The sequence below is a fragment of the Lacerta agilis genome, chromosome 2 (assembly GCF_009819535.1).
Source record: "Lacerta agilis isolate rLacAgi1 chromosome 2, rLacAgi1.pri, whole genome shotgun sequence".
In the NCBI taxonomy this organism is placed as follows: domain Eukaryota; kingdom Metazoa; phylum Chordata; class Lepidosauria; order Squamata; family Lacertidae; genus Lacerta; species Lacerta agilis.
In genome coordinates, this window is record NC_046313.1 from 26,965,804 (window position 1) to 26,993,252 (window position 27,449).

The 27,449-nt window shown below is 46.8% G+C and overlaps 2 protein-coding genes across 3 annotated transcripts; one reads left to right on the forward strand and one right to left on the reverse strand.

Moving 5' to 3' along the window:
- Positions 1–277: 277 nt before the first annotated feature.
- On the forward strand, positions 278–7,768 carry SGSH (N-sulfoglucosamine sulfohydrolase). Its single transcript, XM_033139007.1, is given in 9 exon segments — positions 278–449; positions 1,557–1,717; positions 1,834–1,939; positions 3,698–3,851; positions 4,241–4,397; positions 4,851–4,932; positions 5,543–5,688; positions 5,690–5,747; positions 6,574–7,768. Coding segments are annotated over 9 exon segments (1,548 nt in total). The 5' UTR covers positions 278–325; the 3' UTR covers positions 7,134–7,768.
- A 284-nt stretch (positions 7,769–8,052) lies between these two features.
- On the reverse strand, positions 8,053–26,888 carry CARD14 (caspase recruitment domain family member 14). Of its 2 annotated transcripts, XM_033139005.1 has the most exons (21): positions 26,749–26,888; positions 22,772–23,006; positions 21,820–21,957; positions 21,153–21,478; positions 19,616–19,786; positions 18,972–19,091; positions 18,215–18,340; positions 17,377–17,520; positions 16,692–16,820; positions 16,334–16,461; positions 15,551–15,645; positions 14,826–14,871; positions 13,837–14,026; positions 12,479–12,605; positions 11,793–12,030; positions 11,601–11,664; positions 11,063–11,174; positions 10,543–10,716; positions 10,019–10,122; positions 9,742–9,857; positions 8,053–9,043 (listed from the first exon to the last, which is right to left on the reverse strand). In XM_033139005.1, exons 1-21 carry the CDS (start codon positions 26,788–26,790, stop codon positions 8,836–8,838), a joined length of 3,033 nt encoding a protein of 1,010 aa, XP_032994896.1. In that variant the 5' UTR covers positions 26,791–26,888; the 3' UTR covers positions 8,053–8,835. The 2 variants fall into 2 exon arrangements, with proteins under 2 accessions (XP_032994896.1, XP_032994897.1); XM_033139006.1 differs by lacking the exons at positions 8,053–9,043; positions 9,742–9,857; positions 10,019–10,122; ... (1 more) ...; positions 11,063–11,174; positions 11,601–11,664 and having other exon boundaries at positions 11,789–12,030.
- Between the last annotated feature and the right edge of the window lie 561 nt (positions 26,889–27,449).

Genomic DNA, 27,449 nt, shown 5'->3' on the forward strand with positions numbered 1-27,449 from the left:
AGCAGTTCGTAGGTACGAGACACGAAATAACTTGGGACTCTTCAGGGCGCAGGGGGCACTATCCCCAGACTCGGCAGGGAGAGGGAGGGCTTCTCTGGTTTTTAAAACGAAAGCAGGAAGAAAAGAAAAAAGGAGAGGAGTCTATTTGCTCCTGCCGGCAGAAGGCACCGAGGAGCACGGAAAACCCAGATCCGGTCGGAGGCGTCTCATGTGATCCGGAGGTGGAGCCAGGCAGCGACTGGCCCTTTTACCCGCGGCGTTTAGTCTGGGGGGGAGAGGCGCGCGCTCTGACCGGCGAGGAAGGGGCCTGGGCGGGTGTCTTGCCATGCCGCTGCCTGCGCGGAGATGGGTGGTGGCGCCCCGGCCGCTGCCGCTGCTGTTTCTGCTTCTGGGGCTCTGCTGCGCTCGGAGGGACCCGGGCAGACCTCGCAACGTGCTGCTAATAGTCGGTGAGCGAGCAGATTCGGGGGCCCAGCCTTAAATCCCCTGAGACTGAGAGCCAGGCGCCCGCGCCGCCGCCCCCTGTTCCCCACTCCGTTCGCCCTCGCGGGAAATATCCCTGAAAGCTCTGAGGAGGGAAGTGGGAAATTTAGGGGAGGGGCCGGACTTGCCATTTCTCCAACGAAAAGAGGGATGTCTTAAGAAAAAGTGGGACATTCCTGGATCAATTTCAGTAAATCCTGGACTGTCCCTGGAAAATAGGGACACTTTGAGGGTCTGTCTACAGGCTTTGGTAACAGGCCCAGCATTAACCAGGATTGTGTGAGATTTGTGGTATTTGTTTCCCCTTTTTCTCCTGCTGCAGTTCCTCCTTTGTCCCACAAACTGATTTAATGGAACATCAGCTCATATAGACCTGTTGGGTGGCTCAGAGTTGACTTTTCCACTGTGACTGCTGACTCATTTGCTAGAGCATCTGGGGGTAATGTTGTTTATGGGTGCTTCCACACAACAGTTTATTCAGGACTCAAGTTTTTGGGTTTTTGTTTTGTTTTGTTTTTGCAGAGGCCACACGATGTCATCCTCATCAAAATGCTGTTCAATAATATCTTCTCATTTAATCTGGATTTACCATTTCAGGGGAAAAAATTCCATTAAGTGAAGTGTTTATTAGCATTTTAAAATTATATGGAGTGCCTTATTTGAGTTGATATAGCAACCGAGGAATTCCGTTGTTTCCCGCAAGGGGACAATGACAATAAAGATATATTCTATTCTATTCTATTCTATTCTATTCTATTCTATTTATTCTATTCTAAAAAAGAAACTGTAAATCCAGATTAAGGGCAGAGATGGGATTTTGATGAGTACAGTGTCATGTCATTGCATGCATCCACAGTAAAGGGTGCTGTGTGGAAGCACCCTGTAAATTGCTTGAGTTTGGGGTGCAGCACAAAATTTCAGTTTTGTTAAGAAGTTGGGCACTGCTTGAGCTGCAGAACTAGGCCCCCAACCCCTCAGCTACCTGGTTCATAGCTACCATTGTTCATAGGCAACAATGGTGTTGCAATGGGGACACTGATCTCACAGCTTGACCTCTGACCCTTCCACGGCAGCTGACGACGGTGGCTTTGAGAGTGGCGTGTACAACAACACGGCCATCAGCACCCCAAACCTGGATGCCTTGGCCCAGCGCAGCTTGATCTTCCGGAATGCCTTCACCTCCGTCAGCAGCTGCTCCCCAAGCCGGGCCAGCATCCTCACAGGCCTGCCTCAGGTAACACTTGCCGGATGCCTATAAGGGAACTGCTTGCTCAGGCCTTTTCTATCACCTCGGAACTCCCTTTCCTGCCTGTCCTGCTCATACTGTGAATGGTTCTCTCTTATCTGCAGCACCAGAATGGGATGTATGGGCTGCACCAGGATGTGCATCACTTCAACTCCTTTGATAGTGTTCGGAGCCTCCCCCTGCTGCTTAGGCAGGCAGGGATTCGGACAGGTAAGCTGGTGGGAGCAGGAGAATTCCTCCCTGCAAATTCACCTGCAGCTCAAGATACCACTCCTCTTCTTCTATAGGGGGTCTGGGAAGGGCAGCCTCCACACCACACAAATAATTTTAGTTCTTCTTTTGCTTTGCAATCAGCTAAGAAAATGTAACCTACAAAAACCAATACAACCATTCTTTTTTAAATGCATGCATGCTTCTCTGATCCCTAGCTTATAATGTGCATTGATGAGTTTTAGCCCCAGTTCTGTGGTTGTACAGTACATAGATGGAGAAAGGATTCTATTTTATTTTTATTTTTTAAAAAAGATTTTCTTGGTTTGCAAAAGTACATGCCTTGTCTCTTCAGGTTGTACAGTCTGTCTTACACATCAGTTACATTTGTTGTGAGACATTAGTGTTGAGTACGGTATAAGGTTGGGGAAGGAGAGGCTTGTATTCTTTTGTATAGTGCGTGTGTGGGGTTTTGTGTCAGCGTCAACTGGCTGTGTCCTCTTTCCTATTCGTATATTGCATTTCCTTGGTAGTGAGAGGTATTATGGGGCAAGGTGTGCTTGGTTGTCTGTGGTCGGCTGCAGTGGGATTTATTTTATTTACCACGAAGCTTCCCCCAATATCATGGGAAGGGGAGGAGCTTCCATCATCCGTGTTTTGGAGCATGCTCAGTTCACAACAGAAAAGCAGGTTGAGTATACGTGCATACATGCCTTCCCTGAATACCCCTTCACTCAGAACCTGGCTCACCTTGGCACAGATGAGAAGACGTGAGCCAGTGTGGTGTAGTGGTTAAGAGCGGTAGACTCGTAATCTGGGGAACCAGGTTCGCGTCTCCTCTCTTCCACATGCAGCTGCTGGGTGACCTTGGGCTAGTCACACATCTTTGAAGTCTCTCAGCCCCACTCACCTCACAGAGTGTTTGTTGTAGGGGAGGAAGGGAAAGGAGAATGTTAGCCGCTTTGAGACTCCTTCAGGTAGTGATAAAGCAGGATATCAAATCCAAACTCCTCCTCCTCTTCTTCTTCTTCTTCTTCTTCTTCTTCTTCTTCTTCTTCATGTCATACTTGGTACTGGGATACATACAAACCCCCAAGTTACAAATCCAACAGGGCAGGCATCATATGTGGAAGGTGGTGCATGCTATACAAATAGTTCCTCTAAAATCCATGGAAAGTGTTCTTTGTCACCACCTCCATGTATTCTAAAGGAGAAACCAGTGATTGTTGCACAGTAACACAATTCTTGCACATATACACACATGGATATTTACATGCATGTACTTATGCCAACTACAAAATTTATTCCGTGTCAAATATACCATGTATGGAAGAGACTGGTTTTAAAATAAAGCTTAATCTGAACCAAGTTTCTCCAGAGCTTAGTCCCCAATCATGTTTTCCATACCAGAGGGATGCATTCTGTACATGCTTAGTCTCCCACCACCCAGTAACCACATTCAGGCCATACGGATCCATTCCTCTCCAGCTGAAACGAGGCCTACGTTTATGCAACTGTATTTGCTTGCATCTCTCCATTTGGGATTGAGATAGCCTGAGCCTTGGCAGGAAGTGCTGTTTTAGGAAACCACAGTTCTTGGGAGGCAGCCAGTAGCTCTTAAGACAGCAGAGATTTTGTGTTGGATTGGTCCTGGGTAACCACTAGCTCCCAAGTGCATCAGAGCGCTGGTGGATTTTTATGTGATCTATTAGCTTTTCCTTGCTCTTGCATCTGACTGCTGGCGTTTGTCTGCTTCAGGGATCATTGGAAAGAAACACGTCGGGCCAGAGGCTGTGTATCCCTTTGACTTTGCCTACACTGAGGAGAACGGCTCTGTCCTGCAGGTGGGGCGGAACATCACCCGAATCAAGCTGCTGGTTCGGAAATTCCTCCGCGGCCAGGATGAGGAGAGGTAAGATCCCATCATCTGGTGCTGGTATTGCGTTGCAGGCTCACTACCTGTGTAGACCAGGGCACTCTGGCACACACAAACGGAATTTAAGGATGCACAGCCATCAGTCACAGTCTATGTGTTTGTTGCAGGGGAAATTTACGCAAACCTGAGAGGCAACAAAGAGAGCTTGGGGTAAATGGTGGGGTTTCTTTCATGGAGGATAAAAAATCAGCACAGAGGATCAGCAGAAAAACTGAATGGAGCAGTGGCTGAGGGCTGAAGTTAGCAGAAGGAGGAACCTCAGCAAAGCTGGAGGACGCCCAGAGTACTTTTGCTAAAAGTGGTGGAGATGATGTTTGTTGTCTCAGGCATTTGAGTGCATTCACACCTGCGTTTTCAACTGGCAGGCCTTTTTTCTTGTATGTTGCTTTCCACGATCCACACCGCTGCGGCCACTCACAGCCCCAGTACGGAGCCTTCTGCGAGAAATTTGGCAATGGAGAGCCTGGAATGGGCTGGATCCCAGACTGGAAACCCCAGCACTACAGCCCAGATCAAGTGCAGGTGAGACATGGAATGCGAGGTACAAGAGGAAGGGCGGGATATAGATTTAATAGGTCATTAAGTAAAATTGTGTGGGCTGGATTCAGCTACCCCATTCCACTAGCAGAAGCTGTCACATGGGCTCCTGTCTCTATGTGCACCTCCCCATAACAGGGCACAGAGGAGGGGAGGGAAATTGCTCAGCCTGGCAAGCAGAAAAGCGTGTGCTGATGGATCAATCTCCATAGGCGCTGCATTGAATTCCACCCTTTTCTTCTCTGCCATGGAACCCCGGGAGCATGTGCAGCACCCCCTAGCCTTTACCATTACTGGACTGGGGTTGCAGCAGATCATTTGTGCCCAATGGAGGGAGGTTAGCCATGGCCATTGCAATTTCTTTATTCCCTTGGTTTCCCTTCCTGATGTAGTTTCTAGTAACAGTTGCTTCCCCCACCACCACCTTTTTGCCCTCAGGTCCCATATTTTGTGCAGGACACGCCAGCTGCTCGTGGGGATCTGGCAGCTCAATACACAACCACTGGGCGCATGGATCAAGGTAGGGTGGTTATTGAATGGGAGCAATCCTGCCTGCAGGAGTGGAGGGAAAGGACGGAGTTGCAGCGCTCTTGAAGCAAGAGTGAGAGCTTAGGTGTGTTCAGGGAGAGTCTGGTGCATTTTTGCACATTTGATATACCATCTCTTGTGCTTAAGGACCTAAGGCAGTCCTTCTGGAGAAACATCTGCTCTGGAGGAAGGGGTGGCAATCAAGTTCTCTTCAGCAAAGGGATGCATGTAGCCTCCAGGTACACACGTGTGCTCAAGTTGCCCTTTAAAATCCTAGAAATCCCAGTGAGGTGTGGAAAGAAAGCACCAAGCGACTCCATACATTAATCTATGAATTGCATTACCTTCAGCATTTGTGGTTAGCAGTATCCAAGACTTGGCTGCCCCAAGTGAGTGAAAATATTTGATGCTCAGCAGCTGGGTGAGCTTCTTTTGGCTGCTGGAAAGCCAAGTCCCATTCAGTCATTAGTTGGTGACGATGAAGCTCCCATCCGATCGTAGTGGTTCACGCTGCAGACAAGAGTTCTTCTGAGCAAAGTTGTTGGTGAAGGCTACAGGCCTTTGGCGCAGCACCCTCAGGTCTCTTTCTGTGGCACATGTAGGCATTGGTCTTGTCATAGAGGAACTGAACAACGCCGGCTTCCGCAACACTACCCTTGTGATCTACACTTCCGACAACGGTATCCCCTTCCCAAGTGGCAGGACTAACCTGTACTGGTCAGGTACGGCTGAGCCACTCCTCGTCTCCCTCACCTGAGCATCCCTCGCGCTGGGGACAGGTCAGCAATGCCTATGCCAGCCTCCTAGGTGAGAGCCACTGAGTTGTTGACTTCTGTATTGACATCGGGGAAGTGTGAGGCAGGGGAGGGTTTTGAATGTGGGGAAGGGACAACCACAAACTGGCTTCCATTTTGCACTCATCTTTTCTGTGTGTTTATTTTTAATTTACTTTTTTATGCTTACCCAAAGCTATACAAAAGTTCATACCCAATACAAAGTATATTTTTTTATAATACACCGTAACAAAAGAAACACTTTAAAAATCTAATCTAAAAAGGAACAAAAAAAGAAAAGAAAATGAAAAAAAGATTTTAAAAGACTCCCTGTTCTGTGTCCTTCAGCTACTTATAGTATTCACTCATTAAACTCCTAACTATTCTATTTTCTGTAAGCCAATATTTTTTTAATCTTCATTTTTTTAAAAAAATAATAATATCATTTTCCCATTTATAAACATCTAAATATTCCAATATTTTTTTTCCAATCTTCAAATCCAGATATTACAAGTTCATTATCCCTTTCATGCAAGAAGTCCATAAAAAAGTTTCCAATCTTTAATAAATGTGTTTTGCTTACTGTGCATACTGCTGGATTGCAAATAAAATGTCTAAAGCAGTTTAACAACAACAATAACAAAAAGCCATTGAATGGTGCATTTTAAATTGTTGGTTTTTATTGTGTTGTTTATAATCATTTTAGATTGTACACCCTTTGGGGGAGGAATTTCTTCTTTTAATTGTGGGGTTGAGCCACCTACATTGGCAGTGCCATTTAAATAAATATTGCTGCTATTAATTACTATTATTACTATTATTAATGGACGCTTGGCACTTCCCCTTTCCCCCCCCTGCAGACATGACCCCCACCATTCTGGACTGGTTCTCTGTGCCGTACCCCAGTTACAGCCTCTTTGGGAAGCGCATGGTGCAACTGACTGGGAAGTCCCTGCTGCCAGCGCTGTCTCTGGAGCCAGCATGGGCCACAGTGTTTGCAAGCCAGAGCCTCCACGAAGTGACCATGCACTACCCCATGCGGGCCGTGCAGCGGGGGCCCTTGCGCTTCATCCACAACCTGCAGAGCCGCACGCCTTTCCCCATCGACCAGGACTTCTACGTGTCGGCCACATTCCAGGACCTGCTGAACAGGACCCAGGCAGGGCAGCCCACGCACTGGAACAAGACACTGCGCGGCTACTACTACCGGGAACGCTGGGAGCTGTACGATCACAGCCTCGACCCCACGGAGAGCCGCAACTTGGCTTCTGACCCCCGCTATGCCCAGGTCCTGGAGGAGCTCAGGGGGCTTTTGCTGAAATGGCAGTGGGAAACGGACGACCCCTGGGTGTGTCTGCCCGACGGAGTCCTGGAGGATAAGCCCAGCCCCCAGTGTCGACCGCTGCATAACGAACTGTGATTTCCCCCGCTCTTCCCTTTTGTGGTGGCTGCTAGTTCCTCATTCTTATGAGCAGCGCTAAGGAAAGCTCTGACTTGCAAAGGTTTGCACTTTGCAGAGCTAAGCACTGTTGCGTTTGCAGTTGTGGGAAGAGCTGGAGTCAACAAGACGAGGGTGGTTTCTTATGTGCCTGCCTTCTTAATTGCTGCAGACATATCAACCGTCTTAGCCAGCCCCCCCATTGCCAAAATGTTCGCTGCCCAAGGGAATGATGTCGCAAGTGCCTAATGGAACAGCCAGCAAATTCTGCTCTACAGAAATGGGCTGGTCCCATCCAGGTTGTGATTTGCACTTTCAGAAACAGTGCCTTTTGCAGGAACGTGTACAGGAATGCGTTAGGCCTAGATCCGGTTGAAAAATTTAGGAGAGTACACTCTACAGTCTTCTGAAGAGGATTGCAGATGGCGGAGTCACTTAAAAGCACCCAACTCCAAAATCTGCCAGTAGGTGGAAAGCTAACATGCAGTTCCTCTCCATGCATTTCAGACTGCTACAGGCCTGTGAGACGATTCTAAACAGTAAGTTTGAAAGAGCTTTTTTATGTGGCTCGTACTGAATATTCAACCAACAAATAAAGCGGTAGATTACTTCATTGAGCTGATAGTCCTTCCCTTGTTACTACAGCAATGACACTCACTAGAATGTCTTCTAGTTTCTCCCACACTTGCTGTTTGTCTCTTCAAGTTGAGAATCTGGAAAATCCCACAGAGATTTGGGTCGGGGTCACCACAGCAGTGGTAGGCAGTAAACATATATAAGAGTGCCCAACGAGGATTTTAGTTTAATGCAAGCAGCTGAGCTACCTAGCACTGTGCTGTTTTACAAAATGAAATAAAATCAGGTGATATATATATATATATATATATATATATATATATATATTTGCTTTACCTGTTGAAGTAATTGAAAACAGAAAGTGGAAGGTAAACCAGGTAAGAGGCAGCTTGAATGAGTATGCAATTGTTTACAGGTATTGTATCTACAGTCTCTGGATTAAACGCCTGTAGTGTATTAATGTTGCAAGATGCTTGAGAAGCAGGTGCTGACAGAAGGCCACAGAGATCTGGGATACCCAGTACACTAAAAAAAGACCACAAGGGTCCCGTATATTCTTGGGGAGGGAAATGTGGGGCATGAGCATAGCAAATCATACAACATCCCACCGTTCTTCATTTGTGCATGTGTTAACAGTGTATAGCGAAAGTGGCATATTTATTGAGATCTGAAGGGTGAAATCATTTATCTACTTGCCCCATTGAAATCAAGGGGTCTCTCTCGCTTTCAAATCGCCCCCAAAGCACCTTCTTTTCAACACTTTAAGCAAAATGTAGGGAACAATGGGAACAAGCCCATTGGGGACAAGCCACAGAATGAAACATGTCTGATTTTTTAAAACTCAGCTGAACAGTGTCTTGATCTTCAATGGAACAGAAGCGTCGTCTTTCCTAGTCAACATAAGACTCTGCATAGCGGGGTGTGCAGTCAGGGTTGGGAGACAAAAGGTCAATTAAGCGTGTGTGTGTGTAGAAGAGTGTTCAGAAGGTCTGAACAAACATGCCCCCAGTCCCTCTTGAGCTTAGTTCAGAATAAATTGCAGCACTCTCAAGTCCTTCCAAGGCCCTGAGACAAAGGACCGCCACACGCTTGCTCATTTCCAAAAGTTTCAGTGAGGCATTTGTTCCACCCATACCACTTTCTTCTGCTCTTCAGCTATGGCCACGCGGACACAGCTAACAAGAGTGTCGTGGTCACTCCAGCCATCGGGGGCGATGGTGCCATAGAGGCAGGGCACCGTCTCCAACTGGGCCTCCTCTTTCCGGGCAGTCTCCAAAAGTTGCTCCTCGGTTGCTCCGAGGCGCTGGAGGGCTTTCCTGAAACGCAGATTGTTTGTTGGGCTGGAGGTCAGCAACTTAAGACCTGGGGACCTTACTCTCATGGGATGTTATCCTCCAAACCATATCTGCTCAGAAGTAACCCCCACTAGCTTTAAGAGGGCTTGCTCTCAGGTAAGTGGGGTGAGGATTGCAGTCTCGTTCCCATTTCGTGTAATATAGACTAGGAAAGGAGGCTGTATGGGGCACTGGAGGAGAAGGAGCACATTTTACCCACGCTAAGTGCAAAAGTGATGAAGAATGGTAGCAACAGTAGGAAGACGGAAGCCCAGGACAGGTGGTAGGCAGAAGAAATTATCTCCTGTGCCTGTTTCGGTGATTGGTATAGTTGTCATCCAATACTTTTGCAGGGGGTTCATTTATGTAATTACTTAAATGATTTCTAGACTGTCCTATAGCACAACAACCCATCTGGGCAGCTTGCTTTTTTAAATAAACTCAATTCAAAAGCACCCCTTTTCACAGCCAAGCCACAACGTGATAGGTGTGACTTCCTGCCACACCCATAAATGCCGCTCCAAATACATTAAAGGCTCCGTCATCAACTTCATGCAATTCAAATCCTGGCATGAAAGGAAGGAGGTTGTTGTGGCTTTAGGATTACGCTAAGGAGACCTTGGCCCTTCGGGTTTTGCAAAGCAGAGAATGGCCTTTCAGTGCAGAGCAGTGGCTCTTACCTGAATTTCTTTCCATTCTTTTCACTGATGGTGACCAAGATGATGATGGGGTAGATTTCCATAGCCAGGAGTTCTTGCACACTTTCCAGGCCCAGGTCCAGCAAGCCATGCACATTCTAGAGGGGAGCAGGTTCAGTGTGCAATTAAGTTCCATGTCTGTGCATGCGCGTTTCTTAAGAGCTGGGGGGATGGGGGTTCACAAATCCTAGTCTTTCATAAGAGATACTTGCATCTGCACCCCTGGGCCACATCCCCAGATCCCCTGCACCCCTATTACCTTTTGCATCAGCCACTCCAGAGCCTGATGGGGAACACAACAGTTGCTACTCGTCTCGCTTTTTTCAGGGAGCGCATCTCTGCTCTGTGTTTCACCTTGGGGCTCTGCAGAGGGGAGAAACAGGTCAAGAAGACAACACAGCTTGGTGCCTTCTGGAGAAGCTTCCAAACTGGACCTTGCTTCTCAGGAATTATTGGTGACACTGCTGGGTGCAGGGGTGGGCAGAGTAGAAAATGAGCAAATGTATCACAAGGCACATTTGTCAAGGTGTGTGTCTTGGGGTGAGGCAGTACTTGTGGCAAGAACTGGAGGTGGACGTCAGAAGACAACCTCCACTACCCTCAATTCCATTGCTTCAATGGAAGACACTTCCATTTACTTGCCCCTTCTGTTGAGTGAAGCGAAGCAAAAGTCCTGCAGGTTGCTGTTCCCTTGGCCCATGGCTTATCCAACCTGCACAGTTCCAGCAAAGGGAGCCAGTTAGTTTATGTAACAATGGAGTCGAACCCATCCCAAGGACGTACCTGTTGGACATTTCTCAAAGGCCTTGGACAGGCACAACTTGTCAGCCAGGATCCTTCCCAACAGCGTGGGCACCAGGATGACTGGGCGTGGCCAGCCAGGCCTGCAGGGCCTGACCAAAGTGTACGGCATCAGGCTGACGCAGCTCCTGGTGTGGAGGCTGACTCGGCGGCTCACTAGAGGAAGAGGAAGAAGAGCCAAGTCTGGAGGAGGCCACTCGTTCAAAGCCACACCCAGAGATCCCCATTGAAGAGGAATGAGCCATTGATGCTGTTCTGCAGAAGACCAACATCAAGACCAGGCATAGACAAACTCGGCCCTCCAGATGTTTTGGGACTACAACTCCCATCATCCCTAGCTAACAGGACCAGTGGTCAGGGATGATGGGAGTTGTAGTTCCAAAACATCTGGAGGGCCGAGTTTGCCTATGCCTGCTCAAGACAATTGTCTTCTGGAACAACACATTGCTAAAGGACAAGGGTAATTATCTTTTTTTAGAAACAGAAACTAGCCGGAACTCACTATGTGGCTTGCTGGAGTCTGACAGGCTGCAGTCCATCGATGACCAGAGCGGATTGATCTTCTTGTTGTCTGTGCTCACGATGCGCACCAGTTTGGGCTGCAACCCAGGGTTCTGCAAGGCAGGAAGGAATGTCAAGCCTTCGTTCCAAATGACTGTCGCCCAATATGTCTTCAACATATCAGTGCTGTTAGGGATATATGCTTCCTTCTGTCTGCCAACTTCCCCGGCTTACAAGGGAAATGGCACTGGCCCGCGCTCATTGGTGGAGCTGCATGTTTCATTGCCAGTGACTACCGTTCGCAATCTGAACAAATGCTTGCAGATTTAACTTCAGTGACGAGACATCATCACTCCAAAGCAAGGGATGGAGGAAGAGGACACCGAGGTTTACAGAGGTGCACCAGTAAGAATGGCTAAACAGAATTGTCCATAAGTGACTGCACAAGACAGTTCCAGTGAGTGAGCTGTGCCTGCAACCATATGGAAAATATATTAAGATTTCTTTCTCAAATTATTTCATAGGCTGCTGCCAATTACCTTGTGAGTGACGGTGCTCTTCTGGGCCATTTCCTGGATCAGGGTGATGAGTTGCTGCTGTGCCCTAGGGTGGAAAGGAAGGGGACAGAGGAATGCATTAGGTAGAAAGGAGTAGATGTGGTCCCCCTTCCTTGGCCATCATGCCCTGTGGAGAGGACCATCTTTCAGGCCTCCTCAGATGATGAATCTCACCGGCAGTAGTTGGGGATAGTGCCAGCATCCATGTCTTTCATGGTGTAGGGGTTCACCTGGCAGGCACTCCACTGTGTTTGGCCCTGGCACACTGTGTCGGTGATGTGCAGAATGTCATGGCACCCTACTGGAAGTTCCCCAGGTGCCTGCCTCTCAAGGCAGAGGTTGGACCGAACGTAGAAGGAGTCCCCAGATGTCACCAGCTTGGAGTTCAGGTCACTCAGCAGCTTCTTGTAGCCTAATGGGTTAGAGAGTATTGGAAACGTTGTGCAGGAATAGCAGGAGCACAGGATAAGAGTTGAGAAGCCTAAGGGGCAAGGGGACAATGACAATGGCTTCCTGACTCTACCCATGGCTAGGGAGATACCCAGGGTTGTTCCAAAACATTTTGATGCCCAAGGTGGAAAATCTAAAAGAGCACCTCATTCACATTATTGCCAGAAAGTTGTCTGTCTAACACATTCCTCCTTGAAATGTTCTTGCACAGCTTACAATCGTTTTAAGTGGGTTTGTGCAGGAGAACTTCCCAATGGATTCTACCCATGAAGCAGGTCTGCCTATCTCCTAGTATGCCACCCTTAGTGGTATCCACTGTTCACCTTACTTGATGGTGTGACCTCAAGCAATATCCACACCACTGATTGCTCATAGCGACTTCTTCCCCTTTCCCATCAGGCAACCCTTACCCTCCATGTTGAGCCGCACAGACAGGCAGCAGAAGCCATTAACTCTTTCCAGGACCCAAAGAGCCTCCTCAAGTGTTGCATCCTCCAGGACAGCCTTGAAACCTGGTTCCATGACTCCATAATCCACCTACAAATTCAAAGAAGAATAGCTCAAAAATTAAATCAAGGGGAGTGCTTTGAAGGAGGGTTTCAAGAGAGAAACATATGGTGGCAATCAGTTGCAGCCTAGTGAAGCCACAACACAGGAGAATCCTTCGGCATGCTCATGTTACAATACACCTTTGGTAAAAAGTACCTAAGTAGTCTGGCAAGGGGGAATGAGTGCTGAATCTTCAGTGAAGGCAGAAGAAGCTGAGCAATATGACTTAGAATCATAGAGTTGGAAGAGACCACAAGGGCCATCCAGTCCAACCCCCTGCCAAGCAGGAAACACCATCAAAGCATTCCTTGCATTAGGGTGGTTCACTGTTCTGGAGCAATTTCCTGTCAAGTTTTTAGCTTGAGGCAGTGTGTTCCCAAGTAGTTGAGGGAGTTGCATCCCTCTGAAAGTAGCCCAGCAGGAGACACCTGCACATGTCCTACTCTGAGCAGTTGTGCCATCTCTGCGCCCAGTGACTGTCTCCTTGGGGTGCTTAGGCTCAGATGCTGAGCCTTCCAGAAGCCATCTCATAATTTTTTCATCATGATTCAGATATAGAGTGTCCCACCCAGCAAGCATTTTTACTGCAAGGCAATAGCAGCTTCCCGGCACTCGCACTGTTCAACGTGAATTGCTGGGGAATAAAGATTCTGTTGTTGTTTAATTTCATTTCTATACTTCTTTCTGTTTTTGACAATAACAAACACATCAGAGCAGTTTGCAACCTACGTTAAAACATCAAATAGAACATTCCAAAATAAGATCAAATACAAAACATGCATCCAAAGAAACATAATTAGCAGGTAACTAAAATACCTTAAAAGATTTCAAAAGAAGACATTACAAAGGAAGGAAACACATTTAAAACAGCATAATTAGGAAGAAAATAAAATACTATGTTTTAGAACATTTTCTATTCTATCTGCAGCAATTACAACTATCCTGCACATTAATGTTGTGAGCGCAGTGGTCATTACTGTTGTATGGAAAGAACACTTGGAGTAGCTTTGGTGTTTTCCATTTTGTTTCCTTCCTCCACCACCAAATCATTGCTGGCTGTTCCCTGGGCTCTACATGGGGACAGGGATGTAGCTAGGAGGAGGAGTAAAGCGTCCAAAGGAAATAGGTTATCTCCATGGGAAAGAGAAAGATAGGCTCCTTAGGCATAACCACGGAGTCTTCGAGGATGATATGGAGTGAGGAGATGTGCACGTCTTACCAGCACAATCTGATGGCCCGGCGACAAAGACATCTCATCAGCCGCAGAGCCAGGTGTGACTTGGTGGATGAAGATGCCCGTCTGGTTCCCCCCAATGATGCTGATCTGTTCCATCAAAGTGTTGGCTTGGAAGGCAATGGTTGTGATGCGGCTTGGGAAACGCTGCGCAAGCCGTCGGCGCATAGGCACACTGGGGAGAGGAGAATGGAGCCATGAGGACAGAGTGGGCATGGGGGCTTCTGTCTCCTCCCAGATGTGCATACCTCCCCTTTCCTTCCCCTTGGCTCATCCCATCACAGGTTCAACTGAGCTTCATAGCATTGCATGCAAAATGGGCCACTGTCAGAAATATCAGGTCTTAAAACCTTACTTTTGAGAAAAAATGTGTGCATGCAGACACACACACATACATCATGGTAGGCAACTGACCCTAGATGACCCGTACCAGGGGTGCCATCTTGAACAAAATATTTTTTTGGGGGGGGTAGATAAGCCCTGCCCCACATGATCACATGACACAGTGCACACACTATTTAAATAGCAATGTCCATCAATTTTTTTGGGGGGGGCTCAAATGTTTTATGGGGGGAGACCCCTTGGCCTCTAGGAGTTGGCTCCTATGAATGGTACCAATTACTTCCTGGGAAGGCTACAGTTATTTGCCTATATAAAAATGTTAGCTGGCCTGCTACTTGCTACTCAAATGTTCCATTCTTGCTTAAACTTGACACCTGTTTCTCATTTCTGTTGCTCCTTGCCACCACCTTGCTTCTTGCCCTGCATTCTCCTCTTTCCTCACCCCTGCAAGTTGCCTTCAGATAGATTCCTTGGGTAACAAACTGATTTTTTCCTTGATGTCAGCACAACCCTTTTGTCTTTTGCCCAGGACATGGGTGCCTCAATTGTTGAGAAAATCCTCATTGACTTAGGCATTGAGTCTGTGTATAATTATGACCCAAACTTTCTGTGGTTGGGAACTTGACATTTACCTCTCTGAGATGCAGGGGTCCAGGTGAAGCCACAAAGAGTTGCCATCTGTAATGAAAAAAGTAAGTTTGAATAGGTGAGAGCCAAGTGACCGTTTTATTTGTCTCTAACCAGGTACCCATGTTAAGTTAGCAAAGCTGCACACCAGCCAATCAGAATGGGGCAGTAAGTTCTGCAACAAGAGGCAGGATCTATTATTGCTGCACAAAATGCTTTGCTGGTAACCTTCAGAATTTACTCATTGTGTCTCCTTTGCTTTGCTGGATATGGGGTGCCTGCTAGATGAGGGGTGTGGCCTGGGAAAGTCCCATGGGCTCAATAAGGGATCCCTAAAGGGCCACATTTGGTCCTGCAGATCTGAAGTTCTCCACCCCCAAAAAACGGGTACTGTAATCAGAATTCACCAAGGAAGCAAATTCTGGAATTGTATGATCTACAGTCCCTGCTTTTTCTCTTCAATACAGATCTGACTCTGGAGTCATAGTACTGAACTTAAAATTAACACTTTGATAACAAGTCTCCTACTATTATTGATATGATTGGTTTGCCCTGTCCCAACTGAAGGGCCCACTTAGATTGTGGACCATTGAGATAGAGTGTCTATTTTAAGTGAAGCTGCTACAATTTGCCCAGAGCTAATGAGGTAATTATAAATACAACAACTCAATGGGAAGAGCCGTCTCCTTCCCTTAGCCAGGGGCACACCAACCTAGGTTTGATCCCTTACCATCTTTTTCCACCATCTCATACTCAAAAGGAGGGTCTTCTACTTTCTCTTCAGAAGCTGAAGAAAAATCCTCCTCCAGAAACTCCAGGGAACTGCTGCAAGAGGAGACATAAATAAGATGAAAATAACAGAGTGTGAACTGAAAAGTTAGGTCAGTCCAGGGTGTCATGGCGGTTGCGAGGTTATATTCAGGATGGTGTGTGTGTATGTGTGTGTGTGAGATGAACGATCTTAAAATACTCCCTCCTTATATTTGTTTAGTTGAGCCTAGAACAGATTCACACATGTCCAATGGAGCCTGTTAGCACATCATTTTAACTTGCCCCCCGACACACTACATAATAAAATTGTCCTGCTGCAGTTTGCATGGCTGTCAAGAAGTGATTGTGGTAACTGCTGCACAGAATCTGGTGGTATATGAAGACTTAAGGGTGCAAGTTTCTACCCTTCATGGCTGTGAAGAAAACATACGGAAAGTATAAGATCAAGGCTTATAAAGACTTCCAGTGGTGGTGGGAGATAATCATCACATCTCCATATCCTACCTAATTGCTCTTAACCCCCTTTCCAAATTCTGCTAAAATCTGGATGACTGGGAAGAAAGCATCTGCGATAAATTATAAAACCAAAATATTTCTATAAATCGGTATTTATTTGCCCACTTTGCAAAATGCATCTGTCTATCGAAATCGTGATTATCATTTTTTCCCCCATAAGCACACATGCCCACATAGGCCTAGCTGGGAACCAGCAGTATAACAGCAGAGCATGGTCTGTACTCACCTTCTGGAAAAAGAACTTTCTTGCATGGCTCTCCTCTGTAGGGAATGCTTACATGGTGGGATTGGGCAGCATGAGCGGATGCTCCCAAGCAGCTCTTGATTTGACCTGTTGCTTAAATCTGACCAAGACTGCAAAAGAAAATAAGTGGGTCAGGCCACTCAGACACAGGGGAACTCCAATTTCTCCATTCAGGTCTTTCCCCCAGGTGTTCTGTGCCCTAAGGAGTGGGGGCCTGCAAGACAAGTGAGACCCCACACCCTGAGGATAGTATCCTGTGGCGCCTCCCCCTAGCCCCCCCCCCCCCCTGCCTTGCAGTTGGAGAAAGTATGGTGGGTTTGGGGAGGGGTGAGCTGTACACCTCAGACATGCTCAAGAAGCTGTCCTGGCTGTCACCCCGGGGGCAGACGGCGTTCATGCGCACAAGACGCTGCTTCCTCTTTGGACAAGGTTCCTTGGTCAGAGAGCTGGCAGGCCCATCCCACTGCACCTGCTTAGAGGAAATGGAGAGAAGAAATGGCTCATAAAACACGCAGCAAAGAACTGCCTGCAGTGCAGAAAACTGGAGGGAACAACGTCATATAGATAAGGGGTTGCCATTTTTCTCCTACCCCAGTCATTTCCATGCTATGTGCTAGGGAATATGAGTATGTCACCTGCCAACAAGTAATTTTAACGTGTATTCCACCCCCCATATAATAAAATTGTCCTTCTGTTGTCATGCTGCAGTTTGCATGGCTGTCAGTAGGTGGCAACGGTAACTCCAGTGTGACAGCAGGCAAGCAAGCAAGCAAGCAGTGGAGGTGGCAAGTGGCCTTTAAAAGCAGGATGGGAGGCGCTTCAGAGAGCAGTTTGGTAAGCCACTTTCGGAAATGCCTCCCATCTTCCTTTCAAAGGGGTTGGAGGTGAGGGTGAGCTGGGAGGGGTGGGGGAGTGGGTGCTGTGAGCTGGGAGGGGAGGTTTGGGTGAGCTGGGAGGGGATAGGCAAGGAAGTGGGAGAGGTGTAATGGGAGGGGGCCCTCAGTTACCCTTATCCCAAAACTCACCGCGAGCGCTGAACCTCTTAGGCCTGTCTGCTTCCTGAGTTCACAGATCTCATCAGTGAGCTCAAAGACTTTGCGGCGGAGTGAATCTTTCTCCAGGAGGCTCTGAGAAATTTCCACCTGAGCAGCGTCCCTTGCGCTGTAGGCCTGGGGGGGTGGGGACAGAAACAAACCATCGGCAAGGGCTTTGGGAGACAGACGGAAATATGCTGTCGGCAGCAACAGTTACAGGGACAAGTGCAGGAGATCAAAACTATTCTCACAAAAGCTTTAAAGGTTCCAGTGAGCCATTTGCTCTGGGGCCTTGAGAACCAACCCTAAATAGGGGCAGAACATACCACAGGAAGCGCAAGGGGTACTCAGCAGTACCAATAGAAAAGCCAAGATGCTGCCTGAGTTGTCTTGGGACTGCAAAATATAAAAGTAAGGCCGAACCTACTTATTTGGCCACTTTCTGCTAATGCAGGGTGCATTGCATGCAGTACCTCTGCCTTGAGTAACACAGCTATGTGGGGAGGGCAGGGGAAAGAGATTCCGCAAACAGAATTAATAATGCAGCCAATTCTCCGTTTAGACAACAAGCCTTGTTACAATTGCTGCTATCTTTTAAACTACTGGGCTGGATTATAGCTGCCCATTAAAACCTTGCAGCTCGTAACAGGTAAGTATGTATTCCATTATATGGCTTGGAACATTTGATTGGACATTTCCTTAACAGTTGCAACATTCTAGAATGGTAAAGATCCCCTCTAATTGGACAAGCCACCACTTCCCTTACTTTGGTAAACCTTCCTGCCGCCTGCCCTGAAAAAAACTCCTCGGTCAGACCTCTAGGTGTTACCTGATCTCTCTCTTTCTGCAGATCAGCCACTTGTGCCTGGAGGGCACTGATTTTGTCCTTGTAGATCTCACAGTCCACCTTCATCCTCTGGCACTGGATCAGAGTGTGCTCCTTTTCTTCCCAGCACTGAACGGTGACAAAAAATGTTAGCAAGATATTAACACCCAGTAAACGCATGACACTCTCTGCCACCACCTTAATGCACAGAACAGAATTGTAAAGTTGGAAAGGACCACAAGGGCCATCGAGCCCAAACCCCTGCAATGGCAGGAATCTTTGTGACCAACGTGGGGCTCAAACCCACAACCCTGCAATTAAGAGTCTCATGCTGTACCAACTGAGCTATCCCAGGTCCTCTTGACACCTACCTTATACTGGTAATGTAACCCAGCATGACAGCGTTCAGGTGCAACATTGAAATATATTTGGAGCAGCCTTTGTTGTGAGACTCTTTCCTAAAGGTATTGGCTCCCGCAGTTTTAATCAGATGCTGTTTGATATTTTAAATGTTCTATGGTTTATTTATTTTTGGTATTGCTTTGTGTCCTTAGCTGCCCTGAGTTCCCCTAGGGGAAGAACCATGGGATGCAAATGTAAACAAACAATATGGGCTGGATTTTGTAACCTCATGCTACAGACTGAAGTACGGGCATGAAGCTAGCTGAATTGTCCTCCTGACCTGAGTTGGAAAGAGACTTGATTCCTCTGCTTTCTACCTTGCCGAAAGGCAAGCATGGGTTGTGTGGCCTCCTCTCACCTGCTTCCGCTGATTCTCAGCAAGCACCGCCTGCTCCCTCAGTGAGTGGATGCGATTCAGCAGCTCCTGCTTTCCATCCAGAGCATCATCGAGGTTCTGCTCCAGGATATCCTTCTGCACCTGGGCAAATGAGAGAAGCTCATCAGAGGCGCATTTCTGCTCCCCTTACCCTGCCCCCACACCCTTGCCCAGGTTGGGGTGGATGGGCGTGGAAATCCATATGTGGTGGTTGGATCTATGACAAACTCCCTCCTCAAAAGCTAAGCCTCCTGCAACCAGTAAAGGAACATTATGCAGTCGGAGGGGATTTGTGCAAGACAAACAATTTTGCTGAAATGTGAGGAAGCAACTGTGCAGATGCCTACCTGTATATAAGTTTTTAAGAAGCTTGTATTTAGGGCAAACGCATTAAGGGCATATCTATTGCAAGCCTACATTGGTTCTCACACCAGATGACCAATATGCTGCTGAAGTATCATAGAAATTGTTGTTTTGTGAGACTTAAGTATTCTGTTAAGAAATCCCCAGCACTTGTCACAGAACTGCAGTTCCCTGGATTCTCCGAGGGAAGGAAAAGGACTGTGAAAACAATCCACAGCACAGGCAAAACCTGTATGAAAGTATTCCTGGAAATAGTATTTTACCACACTGAAGGTCCCCAGTTCCACCATTGACTTGAGACGCTCATTCTCCTCTCTCAGCGTCAGAAGTTCTTCGGCCTGTGGCTGTGTGTCCCCAGCTGGCCTTGGGGACCTCTCCCATTCACAATAGGATGACACCCGGGCTCGCTGCAATTCCTGCTTCATCAGGTACAGCTGCCGTTGATGGGAATACAGAGAAGAAGAAGAAGCAGTAGTGAGCGAGCAAGACAGCGAGTGGCAGCATGAAACACCTGGCCAGGTTTGGATGCTCACTCTGAAACATGGGACCTGAGGGTCTGGTTTTAAGAATGCAGCTAGACTGCCAGTCCATCTAACAGTGGACTCAGCTGGGGAGTGCCAACAGAACTGGAGCCAAAACAGGCCCACTGAGAAACAAGATGGTGGCACCAGCACGTTCAAGGAAACTCCAAATTTAAAACAAAAACAAATAAAACTAATGGGACACACTGAGCATGCTTAGTGCCCACAGGATGTTGAGGAGCAGCTGGGAAAGAAAGATGGAGAACTGGGAGTGGGGAATGGCCTGCTTGAGCACTTTACAGCTTTTACAAGGTGTGGTGGGGGACCTTTGGCTCCCCAGATGCTGCTGATCTACAGCTCCCCTCAGCTCAAGCAATCATGGTCAATGGCCAGATGTTATGGAAGTTGTAGTTCAGCAACATATGGAGGGCCAATGGTTCCTCACACCTGGCTTATAGTATTCTAGAAGAGAGCATGACTGACTGGCTGGTAGAAACTCTGAACAAGACCACCCCTACTAAGGGGTGGGGTTACACTATCACTACCACAGAACCCTCAGTAAGCACTTACTGAGGGATGTCTTCTTCTACATTCCAAACCTATGCACGTTCTGCAAGAAGCCCAGCTAAATACATACTTAGGTCAATCAGCACAGGAGGAAAGAGAAAAATCTGGACAACTATAAACAAAACGGTGATAGGCTACTGGTTATCCTAGCACACAATCCAATCTGCAATACCACACTCTTCTGCTGATAGGTCCAATAAACCATGCATTTCAGGAGTGAATCCCTACTCTCTTCTGACAAGCAGATACCAAACAATCTTGGTCTGGAATCAGATTGCATCATTTCCATGGAATTTTATGTTATGTCACTTCCAGTCAATCAAAATGGGGTCATCATCTACTGGTAATTGTATTGGAGGAGGTGACCATGGGGTGGAAGAGCTATGCCTTTCCTCTGAAGCTGCAGCATAAATCGTTGCCTCCACTGGAGGCAAGGTGCCAAGCTAGGCATTCCTCCAGGCAAGCTAACAATTCCTGCATTCCGAAACACCTAGCAGTAAAAGTGGGCATGTACAAAAATAGCTACAGATTACTGACAGGAAACACTCCGGAGCTGTGGCAAAACATTCATTGAAACACTGCATTCAGAGGACTAGCGAAAGACTCTGGGAATTTCTTTGAAACACACAATGCGCGTCCATTATTCCTAATAGCAGCCTGTCACTCCTAAAATGATGTTACAACATCAGCTGAGCACAACACCCTACCACACCTCTTCCTGCAGGCTCTGACAGCGGGTGATGGCCAGGTCCTTCTCCTGCAGGGCACTGCTGTAACGTAAAGACAGGCCATAAAGTTCATCTTTAAGCTTGAGGGCTTCATGGAAGTGGGCACTGAGTTCCCTCTTCATGCGGTTACATTCGGCCTCAATGCCGCTCAGGCTTTCAGCTTGTGCTTCCAGTCGGGCGGTCTTCTCCTTCAGCTTGCGGCAGTGATGGAGCAAAGACACCTTCTGTCGCTTCTCCTGGCTCAGTTCTTCCTGTAGGCTGCTCACTGCCTTGGCCAAGCATTCTGTCAGTTGGGAACTCTCAATCAGGTCTAGGGTAAGAGAAATAACAGTTAGGCCTTTGACTGGTCCAGGCCTACCATGAGGCAGAGAGCAAGGCATCCACCTCAGGCAGCCAGATTCTGGCAGCAGTCTGGTGTTTGTTGTATTTCTGCTACCTGGTGTTTGTGTGAGGAAGTTGGCATGGGGAAAAGGTGTGTGTGTGTGTGTGTGTGTGTGTGTGTAAGAGACACCATTTTGATTATCTGCTTTAGGTGCCAAAATATCTTGGGTCAGCCTCACTTCAGGGGCTGAAGATTGTTTTTAACACAACTGTCTCCTCCCAAGAAAATGAGTCATTAATAGGTGGGGTACAGGGTTTGAGAAAACTCACCACTGAAATGATTGTGGTCTATGGAAGGTTCCAAGCCAGTGATGAGCACATAAATATCTGGGTTGTGGAGTTTCAGGCTTTCCAGAAAGGCAAGGGCTCCATTTTTCCCACGGAATTTCAAGAGATCCAGCATGTGACCTACAAGGGAATAAGAAAGAGCAACAGAATAAAGCAATTGAGTTCCTCTCCCACGGGGCTCCCCAAGACCCACCCTGTGTGCTGGGTCAGAGGAACATGGCAGGTGATGTGATGTGCCGTATCTCTGCAAGTAATTTTGTTAGCCAGCTAAATGACCTTCTATAGCACTTGCAGTACAGAGAAGCCAACAGAGCAGTCTTTAAGGACATAGGTCTTGCAATATAGGCTGCAATCAGTTGTCTTGACGGGCCCAGCTTTGGCTTCCTTCCTTCAGCCTTGGTCTGTGCGGGAATGATTTTACCCTACCTATGGTCTTTGTGGATCAATTTGCCTATCTGTCTTTGGCAGCCTTCTCCAATCTGTTGCTCTCATGCCCACTGGGGTTGGTAAGCATTGTTGTCCAAAACATATTGAGGGCACCAGTTTTCCCCTTTGTGAAACACCCATCTTCCTTTGACTGACACAGAGGAGCTCCTTCCCATTTAGTATCTCATTTATTCCCCCAGCCACAAATGATGTCCTAGCAGTCCAGATATTTGCATCAACAGCTAGCCTTCCCTCCAGCGGTAACACTACCATGTTGAGATTCTTTGGACACAGGTTATGTCTGCTCCTAAAGTTGGTAGCCTTCCTCATCTGCTTATGGTGAGGATGATTGATGATAAACTTGGTGTAGACAAGGTTCAACAGGGCTGTCCCGCCTCCCCTTCTACATTTCTTCTAGAGGGAGAGGAGCAAGAAAGAAACATATCCCCTTTCCCGGTAGATGTGCCTTATGGCGTCCCATCAACATTGCCACATTAACGCTGCTCACCCACTCTCATGGCGCTGTTTGTGAACTGAGGGCTGTGCAGCACCTCTTCCTCATCAAGTTGACCAAGCACCTTGGCCTGGCGCAGGTAGGGTGTAAGCCGGCTCGGGGTGACACCACGAACAATCCTGTAGCGATGACCCTCTACCATCTCCCACAGAAGTTCCTCGTCCATGTCACGGAGCTCTTGATCAACTAGGATGGGGTTATCTGCTTCTGCCTCTGCCATAATAGGAACCTGGAAGGATGAGAGGGGCTAGTAGTTTTCGAAGGGCACAAATCAAAAACTTGTTTTTTGAAGCTCTAAATACACAGTAGGTAAGCGCTCCATAAGGTACACAGCTCTTGTTCCAAATTGGGTATGTGGCACAGCAGAGGCCGAATCCCAGCCTAGAAAACAGCATTGCACAATACTGCAGGACCAAAAGGATTCTTGGAGATCATCGAGTCCATAATCCTCTCTGCTTTTATCCAAACTAACACTACATGCAATATACACCTGTCTTCATTATACACCTTTAGGCACCAGGCAAAAACGTTCCTTTTTAACCAGGCCTTTGGTGGATTTGATTGACATCCTATGGCCTTTTAAAATGTGCGGTGTTTTTTTTGGGGGGGGTTATTGGGTTGTTGTTTTTATTTTGATTATATATTTTGTGGTTTTATATTCTGATTTTGTTCTATGAACCACGCTGAGACCTCTGGGTATAGGGCAGTATATAAATTCAAATCATATATACATACATACACACATACTGTTCATACTGTTCATACTACAGATGCTACAGATTACAGCAAATTATCCATACTGTTTCCTGAAATGTGTCTATTATACTTTCTCACCTAAGTGTAGCAACAATTTAGCATAATTTCTCTCTTTTTATCCCTTTTTCTTAAAATGCTTCTAGAAGCAAAAAAAATAAAAAAAAACCAAAAATAAAAAAATCAGAGGCTTGAAATAGTGTGAGCAATGCCTACTGACATCTCAGGTACCGGAAGAGCAGCTGGATTAAAATATGCAATGGTAAAGGAGGGGGCAGTTCTTTAGTGTCACGTACTGGCTTGCTCCTCCCCATGGCAAACACAATGTACTATGCAAACGTTATATGTGCATTTTTTATTTTTTTTATTTTGAATCATTTACACAGGGCACAGAATTTGAGCTGTTTCGTGTGTGCAGCACAGAAAGTCCTGATTTCGGTCTGTCACAAGCAAAACATGAACCCACATGCCAAAGATGCCTGTGAGGTTCAAAGAATAGTTAAAATCAGCCACATTGGTTCATTGAGTCCAGAAGGCAAATCTATTTATGGTGTAAAACCTGCTGCCGGACTTTTCTTCTTCTTCCCAGCCTGCTCACAAAGGATTGCTGGTTAATAATTCAGAATAGACGGTTGCTATTTCATCAAAAGGAACTAATGGTTAAGAGATCGTTTCCTAGTAGGCTAGGAATCTCTGCATGTGTTTGAATGAGACACCAGCGTTGAGTTTGGAGAAGGTGACACTCCTCCACCTGATGGCCAGAAGGCAGAAAAACAACAGTTGACATTTTCTCAAAGCATGTATGTGCTCTGGTTGGAGTGAACTGAAACTGCAGGATCGCCCAAGCTGCTGCCCATATAAAGGGGGATTTCCTGTCTTGTTTGAAATGCATGCTTTGCCTCCACTTACGCTCTGCTTGCACATTTGTCAACAAACATTATAAATGCATCCCATATATCCTGAGCTCCCTTATCCAAAGGAAACTAAACCCAGAAGTATTGCCATTGGAACTTTTCCACACTTGAAGAAGTGGGTGGATGAACACACACACACACACACACACACACAGGCACCTTTAACATTTACAGTGTGGATGTCTGCTGAATTCTGGAGTAAAGCCTGATGGCTGATAATCTGCTCCTTGTCAATTTATGGTACATCTAGAGCTGGAATTATTCCCATGTGCACCTCCCCTGTCCGTTCTGTGTCGTTCCAAGTGTCTAACCCATATCTAGTGCTAACTAAATAACCACAACAACGATACGGTCCTCTTATGGGCCACAATGGACTGTTAACAGCACCAATCCATTTGCCTAGAGGCAGCAGTGATTAAACATGGCAATAAAATTCCAGTAAGGTAGGCAGGGATGAGAACATTATCCTAACCATCAAAACTAGAAGCTTTTCTTCTTCCTCCTTCTCCTCACTGCAACCAATTAGATTTGGCTTCCTATCTGAAAGTAAGAAGCACAGGGCCATATTCCAGCTGGAGCAGTTCAAGAAGCTGATGGGCTGCCCAAGCAAGGAAAGTACAGTTGGATGAGCAATCATGTCAATAGCCATTTCCCTTTTAGGCATAGAATTTTTTAGGTAGTTGGGGGGGAAACCATAATACTGGGCAAAAAAGTTTCGGATAATTTGAAGTGCCTGATAGGGGGCAAAACCTTTCCAGATCGGGGTAGAAATTTTATTTTTGCCTTCCTTTCCTAAATCAAATATATCACTGTCTGTTGATATAAGATTCAGTTACCAGTCCAATTGGCTTCTGTATGGGCAATGGGGAGCACCATCAACTTTTGCCACAGGGAGATATTTGGCTGGCTCTGCCAACGCTACCCTACAGGACTCTAGGTCTCCTGCTACATCAGTTTATTTTGAGATTTCTGCACAATCATTTACCTAACAGTCCTGGGCACATTAAAAATGTCAGAAATACATAATATGCATCATTATTAATTCATTCATGTCATGTAGGCAACGTTGCCGATCAGGAGCGGGGACTCTGTGTTGTTGGACCACACTATCTGGGGCTGAAAGGAGTTGGAGACCAACAACTTCCACAGAGCCAGGTGTCCCCCATCCTTGTAGAGCAGGGGTCAGCAAACTTCTTCAGCAAGGGGCTGGTCCACTGTCACTCAGACCTTGTGGGGGGCCAGACTATATTTTGGAGGGGGGGGAATGAACGAATTCCTATGCCCCACAAATAACCCAGAGATGCATTTTAAATAAAAGCACACATTCTACTCATGTAAAAACACGCTGATTCCCAGACTGTCTGTGGGCTGGATTTAGAAGGCGATTGGGCCAGATACGGCCCCCAGGCCTTAGTTTGCCTACCCATGTTGTAGAGGTACATGTCTCTTTGCAAAGACAAGCCTCATGTCACATAACCACAGAATGTTGTCTGGTCCACAGTTACACATATCTTTTGGACCACAGTGGTTGGGAATGCAGACTGGGGTGTGTATGATTATTGCCTGACTTTTTAAAAAAGCCAGGAAGTGGTACCCAGCCACTTAAATGCAGAGAGAACTCAAAATCCAATGTTCCATTGCAGAGAAAGAATGAGGCAATGAAAATAACAACAATCTGGGATTCCAAACTTCTTCAATAGTTGGAAGCGGGGAATTTAGGAGCAGAAATTGTGCACACTGTCCAAGTTTCTTTGGAGGGAGGATAAAATGCAACGAACAAACAAACAAACTTCTCAATAAATAAACAAGGAGTGGGGAATCTGTAGGGTAAGAACAGCTAACTCCTGTTTTCCACTGTTATTTTTCTAGAAAAAGAGGTGCCAGAACTCACCATGAATACCTCCCTCTTTCTCTTAGAATGGCAATGGTGCCCACCTGAGAAGTTCCGGAACTTACCTAAGAGGTGCCAGAACTGAGTCCTGGCGAGTTCCCACTGAATAAAAGCCCTGCTGTTCTCAGGTGTTTAGTTTCTGGGTCTCCATGTGGCTCTCTGTATAAAGCAGTTTATCAGGCTTGAAGGCCCTAAAGGCCTGCATTTAGGGGTGTTGAAGTAAATGGAGGAGAAGGGAGGACACTCAAGTCCAAATTAAGTCCTTCAACTCACTGAGCAACCTACTAAACTCCTATTCCCCTCAGCTCTTTTGCCCTGGATGTGATTGAGATAGCAGCCCGCCCTTTCCTTCGGGCCAAGCCATCCCCTGACAGAAACACTGAACGCTAAAGCTGAGACCCTACTCGTCCTACCTGTTCCTGCTGATCCACAGAGGTGAATGTTGTCCTCGACATATTGGTGTTGCATGTCTTAGAGAAAGACTGTGATGTCTGGAGAACAGTGAACAGGTTTTTCAGGAGGGCCAGCCCTGCTTGCCAGGGAGATTTAATATATTCATCATCAGTTCTTCCTCCTGGGCAGAGTGCCAGGCTAAGAGAGATCTATTACTCCACCAGAGGTGTATGGCTCTGTTGCATAGCAAGGCATCATTACCTTGGCAAGCTAATCAGACTTCCTTCCAGTTACAGGAGCTGAGAGTTCGTAACAATGTGGGCTCAGGTTGTAAACACCAGGGTGCCAAAGTTCAAGTCCTCCCTCAAGTAGATTCACCAGTGTGGGTTTTGGACAAGCACTGCCCTTTCTCACCTTGGTTTCTCACCCATGAACAAAACTGGAAGGCACATAAATAACTATCCTGCAATATTTCGAATATCATGAATGGTACACAGTGACAAAATCCCAAAGCATATTGCTTCCTTGGAAATAACTTTGCTTGGAATCAAACCAAATACATTCACTCACATGTGCAACCAAGATGATCAAGGGCAGGGGTCCCCAAACTAAGGCCTGGGGGCCGGATGCGGCCCAATCGCCTTCTAAATGCGGCCTGCGGACGGTCTGGGAATCAGCGTGTTTTTACATGAGTAGAATGTGTGCTTTTATTTAAAATGCA